The sequence below is a fragment of the Chenopodium quinoa genome, unplaced genomic scaffold (assembly GCF_001683475.1).
Source record: "Chenopodium quinoa cultivar QQ74 unplaced genomic scaffold, ASM168347v1, whole genome shotgun sequence".
In the NCBI taxonomy this organism is placed as follows: Eukaryota; Viridiplantae; Streptophyta; class Magnoliopsida; order Caryophyllales; family Amaranthaceae; genus Chenopodium; species Chenopodium quinoa.
The window spans coordinates 3,877,480-3,900,986 of record NW_018743327.1 but is presented as its reverse complement, the minus strand read 5'-3'; the positions used below and the strand labels follow the sequence as shown (position 1 = coordinate 3,900,986).

Genomic DNA, 23,507 nt, shown 5'->3' with positions numbered 1-23,507 from the left:
AAGTACCTTTTTGAACGATGCAAAATCCAATGTTGCCTAGATACCATTCCTTAATAATTTCTGCCACGTTCTTGTTCTCCACGACTGTCTTTGGTTCTTCTTTCTCATCTGTAGTTATAGTGATATGACATTAATTCTAATCGACTATTATGATTGACCACCAACTTGAAATTGTCTCAACCCCCTATAAAAGTATAAATTTGATCCAAACTTGAACATCCAACACAAGAAAATTGGAACAAATTCTAAAAATACATGTAGGCTAATTTTAAAATACATGTAGGCAATTGGAACTACTCATATATTATCATTAGAGAGCTAAAGAGATATTAAAATTATCATTAGAGAGGGAAAGATATATTAAAATAAGAGGCTCAAAGAGGAAATTTAAAATATTATGTACTGTACATGCAAAGGACATAGTTCAGTGGCATAAGGATCATGGAATGTCTAATTTTGCAACCATAAAGCCATTTGAATCAATTTCTCCTCATTCCAGAATAAGATAACATCTTAATCCCACCCATCATCTGTCTACTACAAGTCTACAATTAAAGAAAATTGGGAGTATGAGTGCTTACTATTTAGATCTTGTAGTTTGTAAGAGCATTGATTAATAGGTCATCCCTAGCAATGCATCAAGCTCATGATGCAAGAATTATTCATAATATGAGAGGCTGAAGACTCAAGTTTAGCTTATAGAACACACCAGATGAGTTCATAACTACTTTTGTGCCCGTGACATGTAAATATATCCACCACAGCAGAACAAGGAATTGAAAGTGAAACGAAGAATCTGCTGAAGAAAATCCATACAGAATAAATAAATGTCATATTTGAGGAAAACAATGTAAAAAAACCCAAAAATAAAAAAAAAAAGGTATAACTTTATGCATGAGATAGTATAGAAACCTCAAATCAAATTAGCTTTCACTTCAAAATTTCTGCCCTGCAATGCAAAAATGATAAGCTATTTATTGATGCTCATTTAAGTTTTAAAACTGTTGATTGATTTGAACAAAAGTTGAACATAGAATAAATTAGCTTACCGAGCTTGGTTAGTGCATAGCTGCCTAGATTACTCCTGCTAGCTTTAGGACCGCATAAGATACAACATTTTTAACAGAGTTCTCTGAATGCTGTAAAGTAGGAGCTACCAATATAACCTTCACTTTATCTGCAGATCGTGCACGTGAAAGTACCGCACATAGCTGTCCATGTGAAAACTACGAGCGAGGGAGATAAATTAACACTTGATCTAAAGTTTGCCCCTGTGACTTGTTAATAGTCATTGCAAAGCTCAACTTGATAGGAAATTGGCTCCTCTGAAATAGGAAAGGATATTTCTGAGAGCTTGATGGTCTGAGTTTAATTCTAGGTATGAAAACATGTTCTCCTTGATATTGCCCGACATAAATCACACACTCAATTAAATTAGGGAAAAACCTTTTACATATAAGGCGTGTTCCATTGCATAAACCAGAAGAGGGAAGGAGGTTTCTAAGTAATATTACTGGGCAATTTTCTTTGAGCACAGATTGTGAGGACTCATTCCCCCTGGACATAGTTTATTTAGGAATCCCGTAGGATATACACTGCCACTATCATCTAGAATACTGTCATAGCTTGTATAAGAGATGGCTTGTCCTGGGAATTTCTTGATCATGAAATAATTTATAGTATCAATGTCGTTGTTTATAGGTGTTAGAACAACCCTTCTTGAAAAGATCTGAGGATCTAGAGCACCTGAACCAAGTTATGGAAAAGAAGATTGAAGTAACTCATCTATTGGATCAGCGTCGGGCTGGAAAGTTTGCACTATCTGTGGAGGAAACCGAACAAAATCACTTGCCATGGTTTGCAATTTACCATTTCCTAGTGAAAGTAAAAACTGACAGAATGAAGGATCCTCCTTGGCTCTTAGATTTTCAGTTCATCTGAATCTTCTCAAATACTGCCATATATAACTACTCACTACACTTGCTTCGACTGCTTCTCTATGAGTCTTGTTAGGAATAACAGGCAACACTTGTCGAAAATCTCTACTGAAGACAATTACTTTCCCAACAAATAGTACATCATTATCGCATATGTCTTGCAATATAAGGTCAAGAGATTCTAGAATTTGCTTGTTTGCCATTGATGCTTCATCCCAGATTATAAGCAATGTTTCCTTTATTAATGCTGCTAAGCTACTTTTCTTAGAAATGCTGCACGCTAATGAAGCATCACTATCCATTGGAATCTTGAATCTTGAGTGTGCTGTTCTACCTGATGGAATATTTGCAGCGACTATTCCAGATGTAGCAGTAGGTAAAACTATCTTATTCATAAGGCGAATCTCAGCATATAGTGCATTATATAAGAACATTTTGCCGGTTCCACCAGGACCATCTACAAAAAAGCCCCTGGTTTTCCTTCCACTATATGCTGCATAATACAAGTAAAACTTTCCTTTTGTGCGGTATTTGGCAAGCGACGGCTGTCTATACAACCCTGAGGAATCGGAGCATCTAAGGCATCTTGAATGTCTTTTGTTCTATCAATCTCTTTATCATTGTCATCCATTAAAACAGCCAAACCACAGGCAGATAATGACTTTCCCATGGCCTCTAGCTGTTGCTCTACTGATCTGACAGTAAATCTCTTAATTTTGCTTTCTACACCAGGGTATTGCTGTGCAAAATCTTCTGACAATGCAGAATAATATTTGTGCCATAATTCTTCAGGGTCACTTGGCTGACAAAATATAATAACAGTTGCAAATAGTCGGCGTAAAGCCCCAGGGAGCTGAATTTCAATTGCTTCAGCCAAACAAATGCTTGCAGCATCATCCTCTTCCAAAATGCCAGCTTTAAGACATGCTTCTTTGAAAGTTGCACACACATAACCTTCAACTGTGCGTAGGTCTGTGAAAGATTTTGGACTTTTGACATTCAGTAATAGAAGCCAAAGGTAAAAGCGTTCACCCTCTGAAGGAGTGACAAAAGCTAATCGCCTAATCATCACCTTTTTATTTTGCCGTTTGGACCATGGTTTTGTTGAAGCATCCCACTTATAGTGTTCAGGAAATTCTACATATGAGTAACCAAGACCATTATCAGTAGCTGCATTCGTACGGAAGAACTCGGTTAATTGAGTCTTAGCATAAACACCGCTTGCAATACCAACATCCAAACGTTCATAAGGGCGTACACAAACAGTGTTCATGTCTGGAATATGAATAGACAAAGGTAAGACTGGTGGATGAATCTCAAATAAATCAAATCCAAAAATTCTCTAAGCTGCCTCACATGGTGACACCCACCTCCCTGACTGAAACTGAGCAATTTCATCGTTAGAATTTTTTATCTTCGGCCGAAATATTGAAGGCCACTCGATCATGTCCCTTGTAAACATATTTATATAAATATTTCACTGCTTTAAGAGTTGAACAAACTTCTACGTTCAAATGACAATCAAAGAGTGCTGCGAGGTAAGGGTTATAAAGGACAACCCATCGATTATCTAACTAAGCATTTCTGACTTTCACTTGTTTTCAAGTATCAGTTCTCTTATAGCAAGGATAACCATCTTTATTTGTTGTTGTTTGTGCGGTGAATTGTTTTGGATACCCATTTTTATAAGAAACAACATTATCCTTCTTTCTCATACAAGGACACTCTGGATTTAAGTGGCCACATGGTCCATGCATCATATGCTTTAACACGATTTTACGCAACTCAGGCTGAGTAACAGGAGGTATCTCTCACAAACATATCTATCATAATCAGCAGGAGACTTCATCTTATGCTGTTGCTCCGGAATCAAGAGGAAATGAGCATGTGTCAATCCTCTTTTCTGAAATTCTATGACATATATCATTGCTGCTACTTTACCAAATACCTTGTCTTTCTTTATTTTTTTTCAGAGCAATCAATTTTGCTCGAAATATACGAGCAACTAATTCTGGCTGGTCTTGTGCAGTCTCACCGGGCTCTAGTTCGGCTTTTATTTCTGGCCAATTTGCGTTGCAGGTAATAGTGACAAAGAGATTAGGTTTCCCGTATTTCCGCACAAGAGCCATTGCATTCAGATATCTCCTTTTAATATCACAAGGGCCTCCTATAAATGATGGTGGCAGAATGAACTTATGACCAACATTAGTTGCACTTGTCTGGCCACTCTCTACCGTGTCTAGAATTCCTCTATAAAGATCACCTCTTATTGTATCTTGATTTTGCCAGAAAAAATCTAACCTTGTGTTTTCAACTTTGATATACATGTATGTGATGTACTGCAGAAATGCACGACCTACTCTTAAGAGCATGTTTCCTGCTCTAATTTGAAGCTGGTGGTTAAAGAGCTAACCGCCTAGCTACAACATTATTCTTGGCCGGCCCACTTTGAACGAGTGCAAGGCCGTCATCATCCCAACTCTTATGCTTCTTAAATATGAAAAGGATAATGGCTCTGTTGACTCCCTCAACAAGTCAACAGGGATCAAAAGACGGCAAGGGAGTGTTACCTCTCAGACGTCAAACCAAAGGTTGTTGTTGCTTGTCAGCCGAAGGACACTAATAGAAAATTGTAAAAGGGCACCGGTTCAAAACCCCCTTATAACACTGGTTTTGAACCGGTGTTTATGTGAGGGATGCCAAAAAGTGAAAATTTTGCCACCGGTTCACTTCAAAAATGGTGCCAATAATACAGTTTTTAGCACCGGTTCGGTTCAAAACCGGTGCCCTTAATGCCCCAAAAAATTTTAATTTTTTTATTTTTTTTGCATTTTTATAAATTAAATTGATATATAAACACTTACATATATATTAACTTATAATTTTTATTAATATAAAGCTGTAGCATTACAATTTTAATTCAAAAAAAAGAATATAGTTTTATATTGTAACAGATCGACTGCAATAATATTACAACAGTAGCGTAGAGCTGATTGGCAACAGTGGTGTAGAGTATAGCAGCAGCATCTGAAGGAGCATAGAAGCAGTAGCGTAGACCATAAGAACAACAAGAGCATAGAAGCGGGTAGAAGCAGCCTAGCAAGGCAGCAGCAACAACAGCCTTGCGAGGCAGCAGCAGCCTTGCGAGCCAGTTGCTGCAGGACAGCAGTAGCAGCCTTGCTAGTGGTTTCACAGACAGAGAATAAGGCATACACCCTTGTTTTGAACAATACATAAGCTATCCCTTTTTCAAGACTTGTGTGTCGGTCCACAATCACACGAACAGCCTCAACAACTGATAAAATTCCTCATCTTGTTTTGAAAGCAGCCAATGATCATTTAATTAGGGTAGTAGGTACAAGTTATCATGTAATTAAGGCAAAAACATTATAGCACTGCTTAGTAAACCTGATTTTTAATCCTAACTGTCCATTTATTCATCAAACAATATTTTTGATGGGAGGTTAGCTCTTGCCTTAGCAAACAAAGTTCTTACCGCCATATCTCTACCAAATTTATGTACAGCACATTCAAATTATAGATTGTTGTATCTCTCTTAAACATACAAAACGACGTCATAATTGAAATCTTTCCTAACAATTAATATAACCTATGACTTATCACTATTCAAAAACAAGTTTTTCAAAGTTCAGAAAAACTAATAAAGCACCGAGCTTAATAACTTATTAATTTTTCTTTTATCCAAAAAGGAAGCAACACACAGTAAAGGCGAGTCATTTAAGCACATGAAATGATATCATTAAATCATTGAAAAATGAGTTTAGAAGTATACATTGCAGAGTTCACCTGCATTAGCATCTTCAAATTTGTGAAAATCGCAGCTTGAACCCCTTAATTAGCAAGGAAATCATCCTGATCAGGCTTGAGAGAGCAGAGAGCTTTATTAAAAACTAAATGTTAAAATTTCAATCTAATAAAAAGCTTAGTTTGGTACACTACCTGAAAGTCTGCTTATAATAAATAATCATTTTTACGGAAAAGGAGAAATCAAGGCGAAAATGTACTCTGTATTAGACTTAAAAAGACAATATAGCATTAGAATTCAACAATTCAATTCGGTCATTCAAATTTTGATTCTTTCTTCAATCCTTACCAACAAACCAACTTGCATATTTGTCGTCAATTGAGGAACATAAACAGGCTCAAACCCTTCTCCTATCACTGGAATCACTCGAAACCTCTCCAATACATCCACCCTCAAAATTGTGCATGAGGTACATACTGATACACGTAAACTCAAACTACCAACTAAGTCAAGTGTAAGGCTTTTAGACATACACGTGCATACCCTTATCTCACTGTCCAACCTTCTGAATTCCCACAGCCAATAGGACCTCTTTATTCTTAATTTCTTATTATTAGTATTCCATTAAAAAAAAAAAACAGATTTTTGCAAGAATCATCTTTCTTTTTGTCTTTTGAAATACGCAGAAACTATGAATGTTATAACAAAATTTTGAGGCACAACTCAATAAAAAAAATAAAAAAAAAATTACAAAAATGAAAATTTTATAAGCAAATATGACAGCAAAACAGAACCAAATTAACAGTAGTGTAGAGCAGATTAGCAGCAGCGAGAGTATTACAGCAGTGGCGTAGAGCATAGCAGCAACATCAGGAGATCAGAACAGTAGCAGGGCGTAGAAGCATGCAGCAACAGCCTTACGAGGCAGCGGCTGCAGCAGCAGCCTTGCAAGGCAACGGCTAAACAGATCCAGGAATGTAATGCATAAATAGAAGTCTACTTTTCCTAAAATGCTTCTTTATTCTTTCAATTTTTAAATTTCATTTTACAAAAGTAGAATATTCAATTGTTTTATTTAATCTAAGTATTATGCCAACATTCTAAATTGAATTTTACCCATAATACAACCAATAACAAGCATCCAAACCCACTACCATACACTTAACATTACTTAAAAACAATCAAAGTCATATTGAAAATTAAAAAAATTACTGAGTCATGACTACTAGTGAGTTGTACTGTTGTAGTCCTATGAAGGAAAAAAAAATGGTGCAATTGTTAGAGTCAGACTTGGTTTTGATGAATGTTCTCTTTTGAACTCCACTTCTATATATTACTTATTTCCAAAAACCCGGGGCTCAAAATTTAAGGTTCTCCCATCTAGGCAAGTCACAATAGGGATCAAATACACATTTACACAAGCTTAAAACTAACACTTCCACATTTTATGACAAAGATGTAAAGTTGTTCATACATAGCTATAGTCTTCTTTTTATTAAGAACAGGAACTGATCTACAATTATCCCATCTGTATATCACTGCAGTAAAATCACAAAACTTGACTCAAAATCATTCAAATCAATAAGGACACAAGAAAGTTTGTTATTGCACTGCTCATCTCTATAAATATTACAGTGCTCATCTTAAGCCGAACGCCTACATAAGTTTGTTATGAGTAGCTACATAAACCTGATAACACGCACTCTAAAAAATACAGGAACTAAAGAAAAGGAAACAAAGAGTAATTCTAAAAATTCATTCTAATACACATAACCTCAATTAACACACCAAGAACAAAGAGAAATCAATTATCATACCAATCAATCCACCAAAACAACCAAAAATATCATCTTTTCGAGATCTTGTTCAAATCCAAGTAGCAAAATCATCATCATTACAAACAAAGCAATCATCCAACATAACAATCCCAAACAAAATCACAAAACAAAATAGATACTATTATAATCGCACAAAACAAAATCACATTTGATACTAGTATACTCACAAAACCATTCCAAACAATCCCAAGCTGAATGAGAACAAAAAAAATACAAAACACTCAAATTAAGCTCATAATTTGTCTCAATGAACTTAAGCTGAAGGAGAACAAAAAAAATCTAAAACACCCAAATTAAGCTAGAGGAGAACAAAAATAAATCCAAAACACCTAAACAATCACATCACAAACCTGCACAATTTCCTTTTTTTTTTTGTTTTGTTTTGTGAACTTCTCCTTTAGGAAGTGGGAAAGACTCCTTTGCCTCAAGGTCGAACTCTGTGGAAAAAGCATCACTTATTCCCACCCACTTAACTGCCCCTTTGTTCGCTTCAATATAGATAACATCTCAGACAGCCACTTGCATCAACAAACAAAGATAAGAGATCTCAGAGTGTGTATTAATCAAAGACAAGAAGTAGTGTAGTTTTAATTAAACCGGCAGAGAATACTAGCTTAAATTAAGCTCAAAAATAAAAACACCCAAATTAAGCTCATAATCCAAACTCAACCATATCTCAAAAACCCATCACAGTTCCACATTATAAGATTAAATTACAATAATTCAATGAAAACCCACAAAATCCCAATCCAATTAGATCAATCCCAATCCCTGAAACCCAACAAACAAAACTAATTCCACAACAAATCAAAAACCCATCAGATTCATAACCAAACAAAAACCAAAAAACAAAATAAACGAGTATACCCAACTTGGGTGGAAAATCTTTAATTTTGCATACCCAACTCAAACATAGAGTATAATCAGTCAACAAAATTGCCAGAAATTGCAATAAAAATCACAATAAAATAAAAAATAAAACAACAATTCAATACAGAATCAGCAAAAAAATAATCATATTAAACCAATAACAAAGAATCGCAAAACAATTGAAAAAAAAGAGAAACCGAACCAAATATAGTGTGACAGGATTAATTGATTATATCAATCGACTCCTATAAATGCTCACATTTTAAATAATTCGGTAAAAAAATTGGGTTTTCTACCTTGCATGTTATATCAATCGACTCTCATAGTTGATTATATAAATTCATAGACTAATTTTACCCAAAATTGATAAGAAATTGAATATGTAGAAGCGAATTACCTGGAATAAACGATGCTACAGTACTACCAACCATGTTGAACTGTTGAAGCCGCCGGAATAGAGAACCTTGTTTCGGACTTGATTGGGACGGCCACCGAAAAAGCAGATGTACGAGGGTGAGGTGGAGTAGAAATCAGAAACCCTAGATCTAGTTGAGGAGAGAGGAAAGAGAAAGAGAAGAGGGAGATCTTAGTTGAGGAGACAGGAGAAAGAAGAGAGAGAGAACTCGAGATTGAGGAAAGAGAAAGAAACTAAAGGGGCGTTTTTTTTTTACATTAATGAATTGCCACCGGTTCAAACCTGTGCCATTTCACCAATTTGACACCGGTTTGGTTTGAACTAGTGGCATTTCTTTTATACTGATTCCGCCTAATTTTTTTTACCACCGGTTCTTAAAAACTAGTGCCATTTATTCAGTGCCTATTTATGTTTTTCTACTAGTGGGAGCCAATAGACCTTGACTATGTCAAAGACCCTAATTTACCCCTACCAGCAGCTACAAAGAAAAAAAAAATTGATCAACTGGTGGAGGAGAAAAAGGAGAAGAAATAGCAATCACTTACCAGGGAACCGTCAGATGATCTCTGTCACCAGCCGGCTGGCGAGCACATTGATATTACTCTTGATGACAGCCGTCTTGAGCGAACTGTTAAGGTGGGGACGGCTGCCTTTGAAAGGTTGGGTTTAGACTTGCACCTCCTGCTTAAAGAATTCAAAGACATATTTGCCTTTGAAGTGGAAGAGATGTCAGTCATCAGCCCAGATCTTACTGTCCGAAAACCCACCGCGGATCCTAAAAAGAAGCCCATCCGGAAAAAGAAAAGAAATCACGGCAAGGAAAGAAGTCAGGCGGTAGCTGCCGAGGTCAAAAAGCTATTAGACGACGGGTTCATTCGGCCATGTAACTTCCTTGATTTGGTTGTGAACGTCGTGCTTGTGAAGAATATTAATGGTACTTGGCGTATGTGTGTTAACTACATTGACTTGAACAGGGCATGCCCAAAGGACAGTTACCCGCTTCCAAAGATCGACAGTCTGGTTGACTCTACAGCCGAGCATGCCTTGATGAGCTTTATGGATGCCTACTCCGGCTTCCATCAGATACCTCTGTGGAAAAAAGATCAAGAAAAGACGGCCTTTGTCACTAATAAGGGGTTATTTTGTTATACAGTGATGTCGTTTGGCTTAAAGAATTCGCCAGCTACTTTCTAACGGATGATTAATGTAGTCTTCATTAATCAAATTGGGAGGAATGTAGAGGTGTTTATTTATGACATGATAGTCAAATCCAAGCTACAGACGGATCACCTTGCTGATCTCCGAGAAACCTTCACCACACTCAGGAGGCATATGGTCATGTTAAATCTTAAAAAAATTGTTTTTGGTGTTGAGTTAAGGAAATTTCTCGGATTCCCGATTGATTAAAGGGGGATAGAGGCTAACCCCGAGAAGATAAAGGCGGTGATTGACATGAAGTCACCTCGTTCTGTCAAGGAACCTCAGAGGCTTACCGATTGTTTGGCTGTGCTTTGGAGATTCCTCAACCGGTCAGGTGACAAATGCCTTTACTTTTTCCAAACAATCAGGAAGAAGACTAGATTTAAATGGGGGGATGATGATGAGGCAACCTTATAGAAATTGAAAGTACATTTACACACTTTGCCAAGGCTTCTTAGCCCTTTGCCAAGGGAGACGCTATATATGTACCTAGCCGTCTAAGATCATGCCCTTAGTGTCGTTCTCCTTGCTGAGAAAGACGACATTAAGCTCCTGGTCTATTTCCTTAGCCATGTTCTCATAAATGCTTAACTCTAGTACCCCATGGTTGAAAATTTTGACCTTACTCTGTACATGGTTGTTAAGAAGTTGAAACCATACTTCTTGGCACATCCGGTGGTGATCTATATAGATCAACCCCTCAAGCGGCTAATGACAACCTTGGACTCATCCGGTAGAATGCTCAAATAGGCTATTGAAATTTAGAGTCTTGAAATCACCTATGAACCAAAAAAGGCAGTGAAGGGTCAGGCATTTGCCGACTTCATTGTCAAAATGACAAGGCTGGTTGCTCCAAACAACCTTGATCAGGTTTGGAAGGTGCATGTAGACGGGAGCTCTACTATGAACGGCTGTGGTGCAGGTATAATCTGTTAGTCTCCGAAAGAAGATAAATATGAATATGCACTACGCTTCAAGTTTCAAGCCTCAAACAATGAGGCAGAATATGAAGCCCTACTAGTCGGCATCCGTATGTGCAAAGCGGCAGGGGCAACCAAGATTGACGCCACCCATCGGGCTATGATCAAATATTTGCAGGTGGTCAAAGCTTAAGTTGGGATACTTGAAAAAAAATTTCATCTAAGTCAAGTGCCTAGGTTTGAAAACCATCAGGCGGATGCGTTGTCAAAATTGGCATCCTCCGCCTCCTGTGATACGCCTCGGTCATTATTCTGGGAAGTTATGGAAAAAAAAGAGTATATTTGATGAAGAGCCCATTGGAGTACTTGACTGAAGCTCTACCTAGATGGATAGCATTCGAGCATATTTGACAGACGGCACACTCCCTGATTCACCCCAGGAGGCGGTCATACTGAAGAAGCCGGCTGCAAACTTCAAGATAAGACAAGGAGAGCTCTTCAAAGCAAGTTTTTTGAAGCCTCTATTGAAGTGTGTTACCCTAGAAAAGGGGAAAGAAGTTCTTGAATAATATCATGCGAGATACTGCGCCTCGCATGGAGGCGGCAGATCCTTGGCCGTCAGAGCCAGGCGACACTATTTCTGGCCCACTCTTGAGTCAGACGCCATGGAGTTTGTTAGAAAATGTGACAAGTGTCAAAGATTTGGCAAGCTAGGTCCCTATACGCCTGCACCAGGCGGAAAGCGCTATATTTTGATGGCTGTGGATTATTTCACCAAGTGGGTGGAAGCAGAGGCGACCAAGGGCATCAAGACAAAGGATGTCATCTCCTTCATCTTGAAGAACATTATCACCTGGTTGGGGTACCTATGTTTATGGTGTTTAATAATGGTCCTTAGTTTGAGACGCCTTAGCTTAAGACTTGGTTAGGAGATCAAGGGATCTCACATTGTTTTGCGTCAGTCAACCAACCCCAAGTAAATGGCCAAGTTGAAGCCTTTAACTAGCTCATCTCAGACGGTATCAAAAAGAAAATTGAAAGAGCTGGTGGTTTATGGGTTGAAGAGTTAATTCATGTCCTATGGGCCATCCGGACAACTGAAAAAGGGGCAACCAGTGAAACCCCATTTCTCATGGTTTATGGTGCTGAAGCCGTCTTGCCCATCGAACATTATGAGCCAACTCTACGAGTCATGTTATATGATGAAGAGGCAAACTAAGAGGCCATGCGGCTATCATTGGACTCACTCCCGGAGCGAAGGGGCAATGTTGCCCTACGCCATGAGATTTACTGTTTGAGGATGACCCGACCTATAACAAGAGAGTACACAAATGACCCTTGAAAGTTGGGGACTTTGTGCTACGAAAGATGGAGGAAACCGGTAGGGCCAATGAGCAGGGGAAGCTAACTCCTAATTGGGAAGGCCCCTACCGGATCTATGAGTAAGTAAGAAACGACACCTACCGCCTGGAAACTCTAGTCGGCAGGCGGCTTCCCAGAACTTGGAATGTAGACTACTTGAAAAAGTACTACTTCTAAGACTTGTAAATTTTTGTAAATGAAAAGCCTATCAATGAAAAAAAGTTGCTTTTGTTTTCAATCCTTTTGATTACCTCGTATATATACATGCACAACAATAAATTACCGTCTGTTCAAAACAAAGAGGGTCCAACTAAATAAATTAAGCTAAGTTAAGAACTTAGTGGCTAAATCAGTGCTTAAATTAAGAGGCCAATGGCCGGATATAAATTTATTTTTATAAATACGTTTGCTCCAACATGAGTATGGCGTCCGGCGACGCCCCTCCGAGTGTTATCGTAGCAGAGGGCGTTCTAACATTTGCTCTACAAGCATATGCAGACGACAAAGATTGAACGACCTAATTGGTCAACTTATAGTTGTCTGCCCATAATAGTCTAAAGAATGATTAAGCTTAAAACCAGATGTCAAATGACATCATCCGGTTGATAACCAAAGTTCTGAGTTAGATTATTCGACGAAATTGTATAAGTCTTCCTAATAGGGCTGACGGAAAAAGTGCAATGGATTGCACCAGACGGCCTTAAAGTTGTCTGGGGACCATATGTCAGGCGGACCGTTTGTCGCCTGCTTCATCAACTGCCAGGCATAAATTCACTGCCAGATTTATCAAAAGAAAATTTAATTGAATTACAAATATCCCAGGCAGAGGAACAAGGCTATGGTCTAGCCAATTCCCCAGCTGGGTAAAACGGCTACTTAATGGTTTTGTGGACAGTTGTGTACTTGGTTTAGGGCAATCACTACTGTGATTGATTGACTTAGGAACATTTCATACTCCTTAAAGTATAAAAAATTCTCAAGTCAATCAATCATAAAGTACTGAAACCAACCACACAGGCGCCAAGGGCAAGAGTAGCCGGTGTACTAACTACTGCATGCTTTTAATAAGTTAAGAAAATTCAGACATATATAAGCAAATTTAAAGAGCAAATTCAAAATAAAGAGTGCAAAGAAAGCTGACCTAGTCGATATTTTCATATATAAACTCGGCCACTGAGTGCCGGGGAGAATTGTTTAACCGAATACCAATCCGGGGAAAAATATAAATTATTGATTAAACATTCAAATACTCGGCACACAGGCCGGAAAAAAGAAAAACTAAGATTGGCATACTACCTCTAAAAACTAAGGCTGGCTCGCCTGGTCCTCCTTCTTGGGATCATTCCCATCAGATTGGAGATCAATTGCTTCTCCTTCTGCAGGAAGCTCCTTGGCAGGCTCCACAAGCTCAATGTTCGCCAGACTTCGAAGGACTCGGGCTCTGTTGGGGTTTAGTGAGTCCGACTCACCGCGGAAACAAACCTAAAAAAAGACCGCACTCGCAATAAATAAAACCATAAACATAATTAAATTAATCACAAGATTAAGATAAAATGATTACTTTTCGGAGCGTGCTTTGCCCGACCAAATGGGCTCTTACTTGAAAGCAAGCTTCGAAAACACGAAGCCTCCAACGATGATCCACCCGCACCAACGAATACCGACAAGGTCCAATGTATTATATGAGTTCAAGATTTTTTGCAATGGCAATGCCCTATTAAACTCCTACTCAAGCAAAGAATTCTCAAGTCATGCTTTGGCTATTTATAAGGAAGGATAGCTTGTGAATTCCACTCATTTTTCAATGTGGGACTTTTTCACAAAAAGATCCCACATGGAAAGATTGATGAATTTAACCCTTAGTTAAATAAACCAAGGAACAAGTAACAAGTGTCACATGGTTAGGTGAGGACCACTTTCTCACTTGGTCCCCAAGGCAACTCACATGCATTGTGAGATATCCATGTGTCATCCAACCTTCAGCCCCAAGTTGGGTTCGGTTGGGCCACTTTCTTTTGGCCTGTGTCCATGACCCGTCACCCGGGTCCACAGCCCCCTTGCCACATGCGCTGCCAACGTGGCACGTTGCCACTTAGTGGCTGCCACGTGTGGGTCATGTGTGCTGCCATGTGGCACGCTCCTATTTGGCGCACTTCCCTTATTTTTGCGTGGCTAGGGATTTTGCTTGTTACTTGAAGCATTTTCCCGTCTCGCCAATTCCTAATTTTTGGCTCGACATTTGAGATTCTTCGACGCTCGGTTTCGACGCTTCAGACTCGAATTTTCGACGTCTAAATATATTACTTGGTGGACTCATTAATTCCTTCCGAATTAATTCGTCGCTTTGGTTCATTGACTGCTTGGGTGTGACCCAAAGGATTCATTCAAGATTAAACTGTAATATTAATTATGCATTAATATTACTGATTGAAAGTGGCCTCCACCCAAGCATTCCGATCACTTGACCTTATTGAATATATTAGCTTTCTAATAATTCTGAACCCACTATCAGAATAATATACTTGTTTGAAGGACACTATTCCTTTCAATCTCCCACTTGTTTTTCTGGACAAGTGTGCTTTTAGTGTATAGCCCTTTTCCTATGTCGCTTAATGCCTCTTCATGAACTATAAGGTAAGATTTATTTGTCATCCTTATTACGTCCAGAAGTGTTTCTCGATTCCGAGTCTGACTGTCAATAAACAGATGATTTCCAAAATCCATCCGAGCACGGCCATGCATTTTTACAGTCTCGCTCTACGAGAGGCCTTGTAAAAAACAAAGACATCTTCGCTATTTTTAGTAGGGGGCATTTCCAGTCTTATAATGTAGCTTCTCTTACTAAGAGGACCTAGCCGCCCGAGTGATACCGTTATAATCCCCTGTTACGGCAGACGTTTGACAATCATCAAAGCGGACAAGTACTCAAACAAGAAAGCTCACAATACTTATGTTCAAGGAAAAAGGTTTCGATAGCAATAATGAGAGGTATACTTATGACGATTTTTAATCTCTTAAAGTATTCTCATAGGTCGATCCAGTATGGTTCTAAACCAATACCTGTGCAAATGATTCATGACAATCATGTCCTCGTAGCACATGAAACGGTGCTATAAATCAAACTACACACTAATCTCAACTGGTCATAAATCGTCCGTCGTTTAAATGACCACGATTAGGGATAATTTTCGATTATAATATTCAACGTTCACTTAATAGGTGTTTCCTTACCAAGAGTGGTCTTGATACTCTATTATGAATATTCCAAGAATCGAATGGACTCATTATTTAATTCTACACAATTTAATAGCAAACGGAGTGTAAAAATTGCATGAAATTTTAAATTACTCCAAAACCTGAATGATTCATCTTATGATAAATGGTTTTTTCCAAATGTTTTAAGAGTATCACTCTTTATAAAACATCTATAGAAATCACACCCATATCTAATATGCTTGATTTCTTTCATGCAATTGTGAATGTTGTCGTTCACTTATTGCATAGGTTTAGTTATAACTACTTTTCTAATCTTAGCATCTTCATTACTGATCACTTTCATAATAAGATGATAAAATTTGAGAGTGTCATGGATTATATGTGATTTAGGATTTATTGTCCAAGTGATGGCTCCCACTCATTTTCATGATTGAGACCTTCAACTTGACAACCTACAATCATTAACGTTCAGCAACAAACTTTCCATAGAACATCTTCTTTATTATCGCCATTAAGGCAACAATATTCTCAACATATATTTTAGTAGACTTCCTGATGATTCTTTGCTTGGGTTTCACTCCAAACAGCTCACAATGATTTGGGATACCCTAATCCCTTGTGATCATGGAAATTTTCCTCAAATTCCTGCACATTACACATGGATGCACGTCCATGTTACCATTCTCAAGCCACGACTTATTGTTAGCTCGTGCTTATAAACGGCTTCCTTGTTAAGAATCTAATCTCTGTTAAGGTTTGTGCTTGCAACATCAATTCTCAAATTTTATTTGTTTCCATAAGTCAAGAACTCATCCTATTACTTATCCAAGTACTTGGATGTTCTTGGCCATAATCTAACGATCTATTACATAGATTCAGGTTGATTGGTACTACATACATGCTTCATATTCTCTAAGAAAGTAAGTCCTGCTATGATTCCATATCATAGCGAACATGATGGATTAAGTTGCAGAGTAATTCTCAATCTTATTCCATCCATGTGACATTTTAGCTCATTCAGTTTCACTGAGTCTTGCTAAACTGTTTGCTGTGTGATATGGTTGAAAGTCTCTATTAGAGTCTTTCATGTTTGACTTAGTATTTATCCTAGCTTATACTTAGTCCAAACATTTACTTAGTTTTATACATACAGGTCGAAAGACTTTCAAAGTCCTTCAATTCATGTTTAACACAGTAAATTCCTTTACACGTTCAAACATTTTATTAAGTCTATACAATAGATCTTAATACCTAATATGTACTAAGTATTGTCTTTTGCTTGGTCCATTGTCAAAATTACTTTCAAATCTAAGCATTTAGTTTTTGACAGTTATTTCACAATAGAGTTCATAAACTTTTCGTTGGACCTTTATATAATTTACTTTTGCTCCCACTAAACTTCTTATTCATAAGAATTTTTATTTTTCTCCATAAGTCAATCCTCTTATTAACTTCATGAGAAAACATGTTCCAATTCCTATATGCAATGCTTCCATTAATCCCATGACGGATTCCTTGAGCTTGCTTTTAAATCTAGCATTTATTTAGATTTTCAAAACCCTTAGACTATTTTCATAGTCACTTCCAAAATCCTATTTTAGGAAGGCGATTTTGGTATCTATTTTGCCATATTTCATATGAGCAATTTTGCTAAAACAATCACGAAAAGACTTTAGCATTCCGATAGGTGAATAGGTATTTATTAAAATCAACTCCGTGAATTTAATTGTATATTTTTCAACCAATCTAGCTATGTATGAATATACATTTCCACATTTGTTAGTTTTCTCCTTGAAAACTAATTTGCAATCGATGGGTCTTTCACCCTTTATGCAAATTAATCAAGTTTCAAACATAGAGTCTATCTCAGATTTTATGGCCTCTAACCATTATTTGGAATTTGGATTTGTCGTAGCTATCTTACAAGACATTATTCCTTTACTATCTAATATTAAATAGTATGCTTGTAAGTCTTAGGTTTATTTCTAACTTAATAGAAAATTTATAAGATTCAACCCAAGCCTTTGGTGAATTCTATACCTATACGGGGTTATTGCATCAAACACCGAGTTTCAAGGCGCTTCCAAAGCCCTTTTCTTGATCTTACTTCAAAAAGATTTGTGAGAAATGAATTCTCTTTTAAGGCACTTGTAAAGTCATTTTGAGTAAACTTGATCAAGTATTCTCACGAAGCCCTTTTAAGGTCTTCCGAGATTCTCAGTTCTAGTTTGTTGCTAAGCTCGATTGTCATCGATTTCATTTTCCACCCACTTGTCGTTTTGGAAATGTGTTACTTTCCAGAAAGACCCCACTTAGAGCAACAAACACTATGTTCTCAATTAGGTTGTGGAGGTAATGCCCGTGGTCTCACTTGAATGCTTACAAAGAGACATGTATATTGTCTTTGGGTAAAAGTTTTGTTGTAAAACAAAAAGTTATCTCCCACTTGAGCTATCTTAGCCTTTAATGAGCCATTAAGCCACTACTACAAAATTAGCCAAAGAGACCCAATATAAAAGACCTATTATCTACATAAGCGGTCTCTTTGATATAAGAGACTTTTTATTATTAATAACGGGTCTCTTACTTTATTTGTTGGTGGAATAAAACTATTCGAGAGACCTATTATTTAAGATGACGGGTCTCTTGCGAATTTTTTTTTAAAAAAATGATTTTAAAAAATAAACCAGAGACCACTTTTTAGGATAATCGGTTTCCTTTTTTAATAGAGAGACCGGTTAACATTAAAGACGGGTCTCTTGTTTTCTCGCTTCCATGTACAGTTGTAAACCACTGTCTTTTTAGCTTCTCTCTCCTCTTCACTCTTACCCGGTTACCCACTTACCCCTGCTCATTTCCCTTCTCCCTTTCCCTCTCTTCCTTCAAACCCTATTCATTCAAGCCAAATAATAAAGATTCAAATCGAGAAGCCATAAACAAAGAAAAGGAAAGGGGGATGGCGAAACAAAATTACCAAAATTAAGCTCTTTGATTTCACAAAAGCTTGATCGGTGAGAAGTTTTCCCTTTTCACTTTTTTTTTTATTTTGCTGTGGCGTAAAAACTAGGGTTTTTTTCCCTTCAATTTCTTGTTATCTATAAGTTTATTTGGGTTAGATCTTTAAGTTCTATCCCAAAAAACTGTAGATAACAAGAAAATTCGCTCGAGCTTTTGAGATCTGGTGCAAAAACTTTAATTTGATTTTGTTATTTTTTTTTATTTTATTCACCATAATCAGTAGGGATAGTGTAGTTTTTTCGGGGTATATTTATTTTCTAAGTTTTATAATTTGATTTTGAAATTCCTGAATTTTTTGGGTTAGTTTTTTTAGTTCTTGAGCTAATTCTTATATGTTAATTATTCCTCAAGATCTAGAAACATTTTGTGTTATGAAATTTAAGATTTTTTATATTATAATGCTTCTTGTGTTTTAATGTTTGAAAATGAGTAACGTATTTTTTTCTAATGTTCAAAGTTTCACATGAATCTTATACTTGTTTACAATAGTTGTTATCTCCGATCCTCTTTCTCCTACTTCCTTCCTTCTTTTTTTTTTTTTTTTTTTACATTTATACTTTTATTATGTTTCAATTTAGTATTTTAGATTTGTTTGTGTCAACTATTGTTTTAATTATTTTTGTAAATTAATTTTTATGCTTATCATTTGACTTCTAATTTTTTTGTATTTGAATACTTCTACCCAGATCTGATTTATTTACCCGGACGTGACAAGTTGAAGCAATCTTCTACAATTTTAGAGGTCTATATCTTATGGGTTTTTCCAAAAATCTCGAAAATGGTGGGGTTTTTTTTTGGCAGGTGTGGGATTTAATGTTGTAGTAAAAGAGATTTATTTATATGCTGAATAATTCAAAATATGTAATTAAATAGCATTTTTTGTTGTTTTTTTTTCATTTTAGTCAGATTTAAGTTTTAGTGCGTATGAATTATGTACCTATTATAGTATCCAAGTATTTACACATGCATAAACTTTATCAATTGACAACTAAATGAATAAATTGGCTTTTTCGGATTTTTTTTTAAAAGTAAATGTTTCAAGAGACCGCCTTTGTAAAATAACAGGTCTCTGCGAAACTAAAAAAGAGACTGTTTATCTGACAACACGGTTCTCTTCGCTTCGCTTCTTATTTATTTGATCTACAACTACCAAGAGAGACCGCCTATCATAGATGTCAGGTCTCAAATTTTATAAAAATTAAGACCGCCTCCAATGAAGCAGTCTCTTTGCCAAAAAGACCGGTTAGCTAGTGTAGGGAATTTTTCAAGCATTACTCCAAACTTAGACCCCACTGTGATCATACACTTAAGTACGGTGGCGTCCAAAGGGAAAGAAGATAGAGCAAAAGAGTCGCCAACAAGTTTTAAGAAACTTGTAAACCGTTCACAGGGCGAAGGTTGCACCCCTTAACGATCTAGGAGATTGTCAGCTCCAATAGGTCTGGAACCATGACCGGTAGTTCGGGGATGAATGTACAAATCCAACCTAAAAGAGATTGAACCTGCCTAATAATAGGCCTCTACTTTATTCTGATCGTATTTATGTGCGCTTTCTGACTAACATGCAATCAATAGGTTAACACTAAGCATGTTTAATCTATGTTGGTTGAATATTAATGCACAAATAAATCTATTATTGGCGATCACTTGAATTATAATCAAATTAACCCTAAACAAGATTATTAATCATCTTATTAAGTGTGATTACAAGTACCAATTCCCTTTAAACATGCATAAAAGGCGTGGCCAAGCAATAACAATAAATCATAATATTCATGTTAAAGCATAATCATAATTATAATAACAATTATAATCATAATTATAATAACAATTATAATCATAAAATTCATGTTAAAGCATAATAATAGCAAGATCCTAGGCATCATACTAACAAGATTAATGACAAACCCTAGCATGTCACTAAACATTAAATATCAAAGCTTTATTAGCCCTAACATGATACTAATAACATGAATATTAGGAAAGAAATAAAAGGCATCATAGAAATCATAATTGATATAAGCAAATCACCCTAAATATCATACTAAGAAAAGCATCCTAACATGATACTAGGAATCAAAATAACAATCTAAACATGATTTCTAAATCATAATATCAATTAAACAATTAAAGCACTTACTTGGATGCCTCGTACCTATTTATGATAACAAAATACACATGTTAGTAACTTCAAGGAAAATAATAAATCAAACAATTAAATTAAATAATTGAAATAGAAAAGCTAAAGAAAGTTTAGACTAGATTTGGGACCAAACCCTCAGAAATATCAAACCTTTCACGTCTAGGGCGAAGACAACTTCGAACTTGGCTAGGTGTGTCTAGATCTTGTGAATGCGAAATTTTGTTTGAAAAAAAACTAGTTTAGAAAAGAGAGAGAGAGTAATCAAGAGATTCTTGATGAGAGTTGGTGATAGAGAGAATTGATGATGGAAATTGATGAGAATTGATGATTGAAAACGGAGGTTTTAGGAGGCTATTTATAGATAAAATCAGCCGAATATAATAAAAAAGAATCAGAGTTTCGAAAAGACTAAAACATGATTGCAGCGCCAACCACGACCCTGGCGCCAAACGCTAGACGTGGCGCCAGGCGCTGGTCCTGTCGCCAGGCGCTGGAATCCAATTTTCCACGCGGTTTCTTATTTTGAAAAAATTTAGCCGTACGAGAGGGCAAAATCGTATTTTCCTTAAAAACACTTCTTATTCTGATTAAAACTCTAAAAAGTCAACTAAAGTTAATTTATCAATGCTAATTAAATTACGATTCAAAAGAACCTTCTAAAAGAATATAGAAGACTATAATCAATTCTAATCGCATTAGGAATGACAAATCAATATTAGGCCCTCCTCTAGATCATTGGGCCGCATGTAAATATCAAACCAGGCCCAGTTTAGTAATTTGTCCATAACTTCCTCATTATTCATCAGAATTGGGCTTATAGTATATCGTTGAAAAGCTCTTTTCGAATTCGACCCAATTACATATTTTTGGACCTGTCCCATGGATTAAACTAAACTGGATTTGCTGTTTTCTTAAAATAGGTTTTCAAAAACAAAGAGAAAGAAAAGAAATAAAAACTATCCGCAACACTAGACTTTCCACACTTTCACTTCATTCGATTATGATTCGACGTGAAAGGTACTCATCACTGGGTTTGGATTTGGGGAGACACATTTAGGTGTCTACAGCTAGAGACCGCCTCTAAGGCAGTCTCCTTGGCCTATTTGGATGGGTCTCTTTGGCCAATTTTGTAGTAGTGAGCTCCCACTCAACCACCTAGCTCTTGCTAAGTCAGTGAGCTCCCACTGAGTCACTTAGCTCCCACTGAACCAGTGAACTCTCACCGTGGCTATAAGTTTTAGACATATACTTGAAAATACATTTAGAAGATAATTCTATCCATAACAGAATATGGCGTCCTTTCATAGCTTCGACATTTTGTTAAGTGTGACATTAGTCCTTCGTGCAAATCATAAGAACTTTATAGGAAGGGATGTGATCCATCATTGTTCGAGTCATTTTTAAATGGCATCGAGGTCTCCGTGAAGACACACTATGTTCTTTGTGGAGTTATTTATGAAAATTTCAATTTCATAACTTTGTGATGGTCACGCTTGGCTCAAGCAAACATCGCTCTATCTAATCTAGACGTTTTGATATCTTGCCAAGTCGATTCTGTACTTCACTGAACTCTTGAACTATTCAAGGTCAAGTTTGTTCACGTTTGATGAATATAACCATATTCTTTCAAATTATTTGTGAAACGTTGAAGTAAATGAATCCTCTTTAGCTTTCGGAGTTAATTGTCTATACCAAGAACAATAGCTCTTTACTTTGTCGGTTTCAACAAGTAAGACTTGCTTGTCTTAGAACGATTCCGAATCGATCAACTATCAAGAGCCTATCTAATAGAGCCTTGAGTACGTTCTTGTCGATGTGACATTGCTAAAGATGTTCGAAGCGCAAATCATGCTCATGACTTTGAGCTTTTTCCAGTTTATCATGTTAAGAAAATGTTTGTCTATAATCAAGCATTCTTGACTCATGGTTTAGACAACTATGCCATTTAAATAAATTTGCAACTATTGCTCATTGCTTTGAATGTGAGTCTTTCCGTGTGTAAACGGATCAATTGCTGATTATGGAACACAATAACCATTTATTTGCTCCAGCCTTAGCTTAAAGGTCTTTAAATAAAGCATACAACCTTACAACTGATGTAGCACCACTTGCTTCATTATAAGCTTGTAAGTCGATAACTTAGCTTATCTTTAATAGTTTGAGGTCACTTTCAAAGTGGAACGCTCAAGCAGTATCCGATACTTTGTGAAGATAATGAGTTGTTAAGTTAACTTCAATAACATGAATTCTTTAGTAAAATGGAATCTCATTCCTTTTCTTTGTTCCTCGTTTCCTATATTTCTTAACATAATTTATCTTATAATCTTTAAGAACCTTTTCTATAAGGGTCTTTGAATTTTATACTTTGTTAGGGCATAATTAAGTATTTAATGCGCCGTAAAACAAAGTTCCATCTTTTCCTTTAATTCACGCTCAAATTACTACATCAATGAGTCCTACTCATCTATGTATTAAACGAAAAGATATGTTGGTTGTCAATATTGACAATTTGAGTTTGCAACTCAATACTTCATGTTTTATCAAAACTACCTAGTATTTTGAATACATGATGTCCAACCGTCCTTAAAAGTCATTTTTAAGAATTTTATTTTAGATATGTGTAGACACCCATTCGTGTCTCCCCAAAACCAAACCTAGTGATGAGTGCCTTTCACGTTGAATCATAATCGAATGAAACGAAAGTGTGGAAAGGTCTAGTGTTGCGGAAAGTTTTATTTCTTTTCTTTTCTCTTCTCTCTGTATTTGAAAACTTTATTTTAAGAAAATAGCCAATCCAGTTTGGTTGGTCCATGATATGGGTC

General features: G+C 36.6%; 1 protein-coding gene and 2 long non-coding RNA genes across 5 annotated transcripts; 1 reads left to right on the top strand and 2 right to left on the bottom strand.

Moving 5' to 3' along the window:
- Positions 1-1,933: 1,933 nt before the first annotated feature.
- On the bottom strand, positions 1,934-2,371 carry LOC110737309. The gene has a single exon (XM_021917668.1). It carries the CDS (start codon positions 2,369-2,371, stop codon positions 1,934-1,936), a length of 438 nt encoding a protein of 145 aa, XP_021773360.1.
- Positions 2,372-4,850: 2,479 nt separating this feature from the next.
- Positions 4,851-9,391, bottom strand: LOC110737416. 3 transcript variants are annotated; one of them, XR_002514388.1, is made up of 3 exons: positions 8,809-9,391; positions 5,731-8,059; positions 4,851-5,249 (listed from the first exon to the last, which is right to left on the bottom strand). It is a non-coding gene; the product is annotated as an uncharacterized LOC110737416 (long non-coding RNA). The 3 variants fall into 3 exon arrangements; XR_002514390.1 differs by having other exon boundaries at positions 4,851-5,810; positions 7,892-8,059; positions 8,809-9,251; XR_002514389.1 differs by having other exon boundaries at positions 4,851-5,819; positions 7,892-8,059; positions 8,809-9,249.
- An 8,884-nt stretch (positions 9,392-18,275) lies between these two features.
- On the top strand, positions 18,276-19,559 carry LOC110737346. Its single transcript, XR_002514371.1, has 2 exons — positions 18,276-18,535; positions 19,229-19,559. It is a non-coding gene; the product is annotated as an uncharacterized LOC110737346 (long non-coding RNA).
- The last annotated feature ends 3,948 nt before the right edge of the window (positions 19,560-23,507 follow it).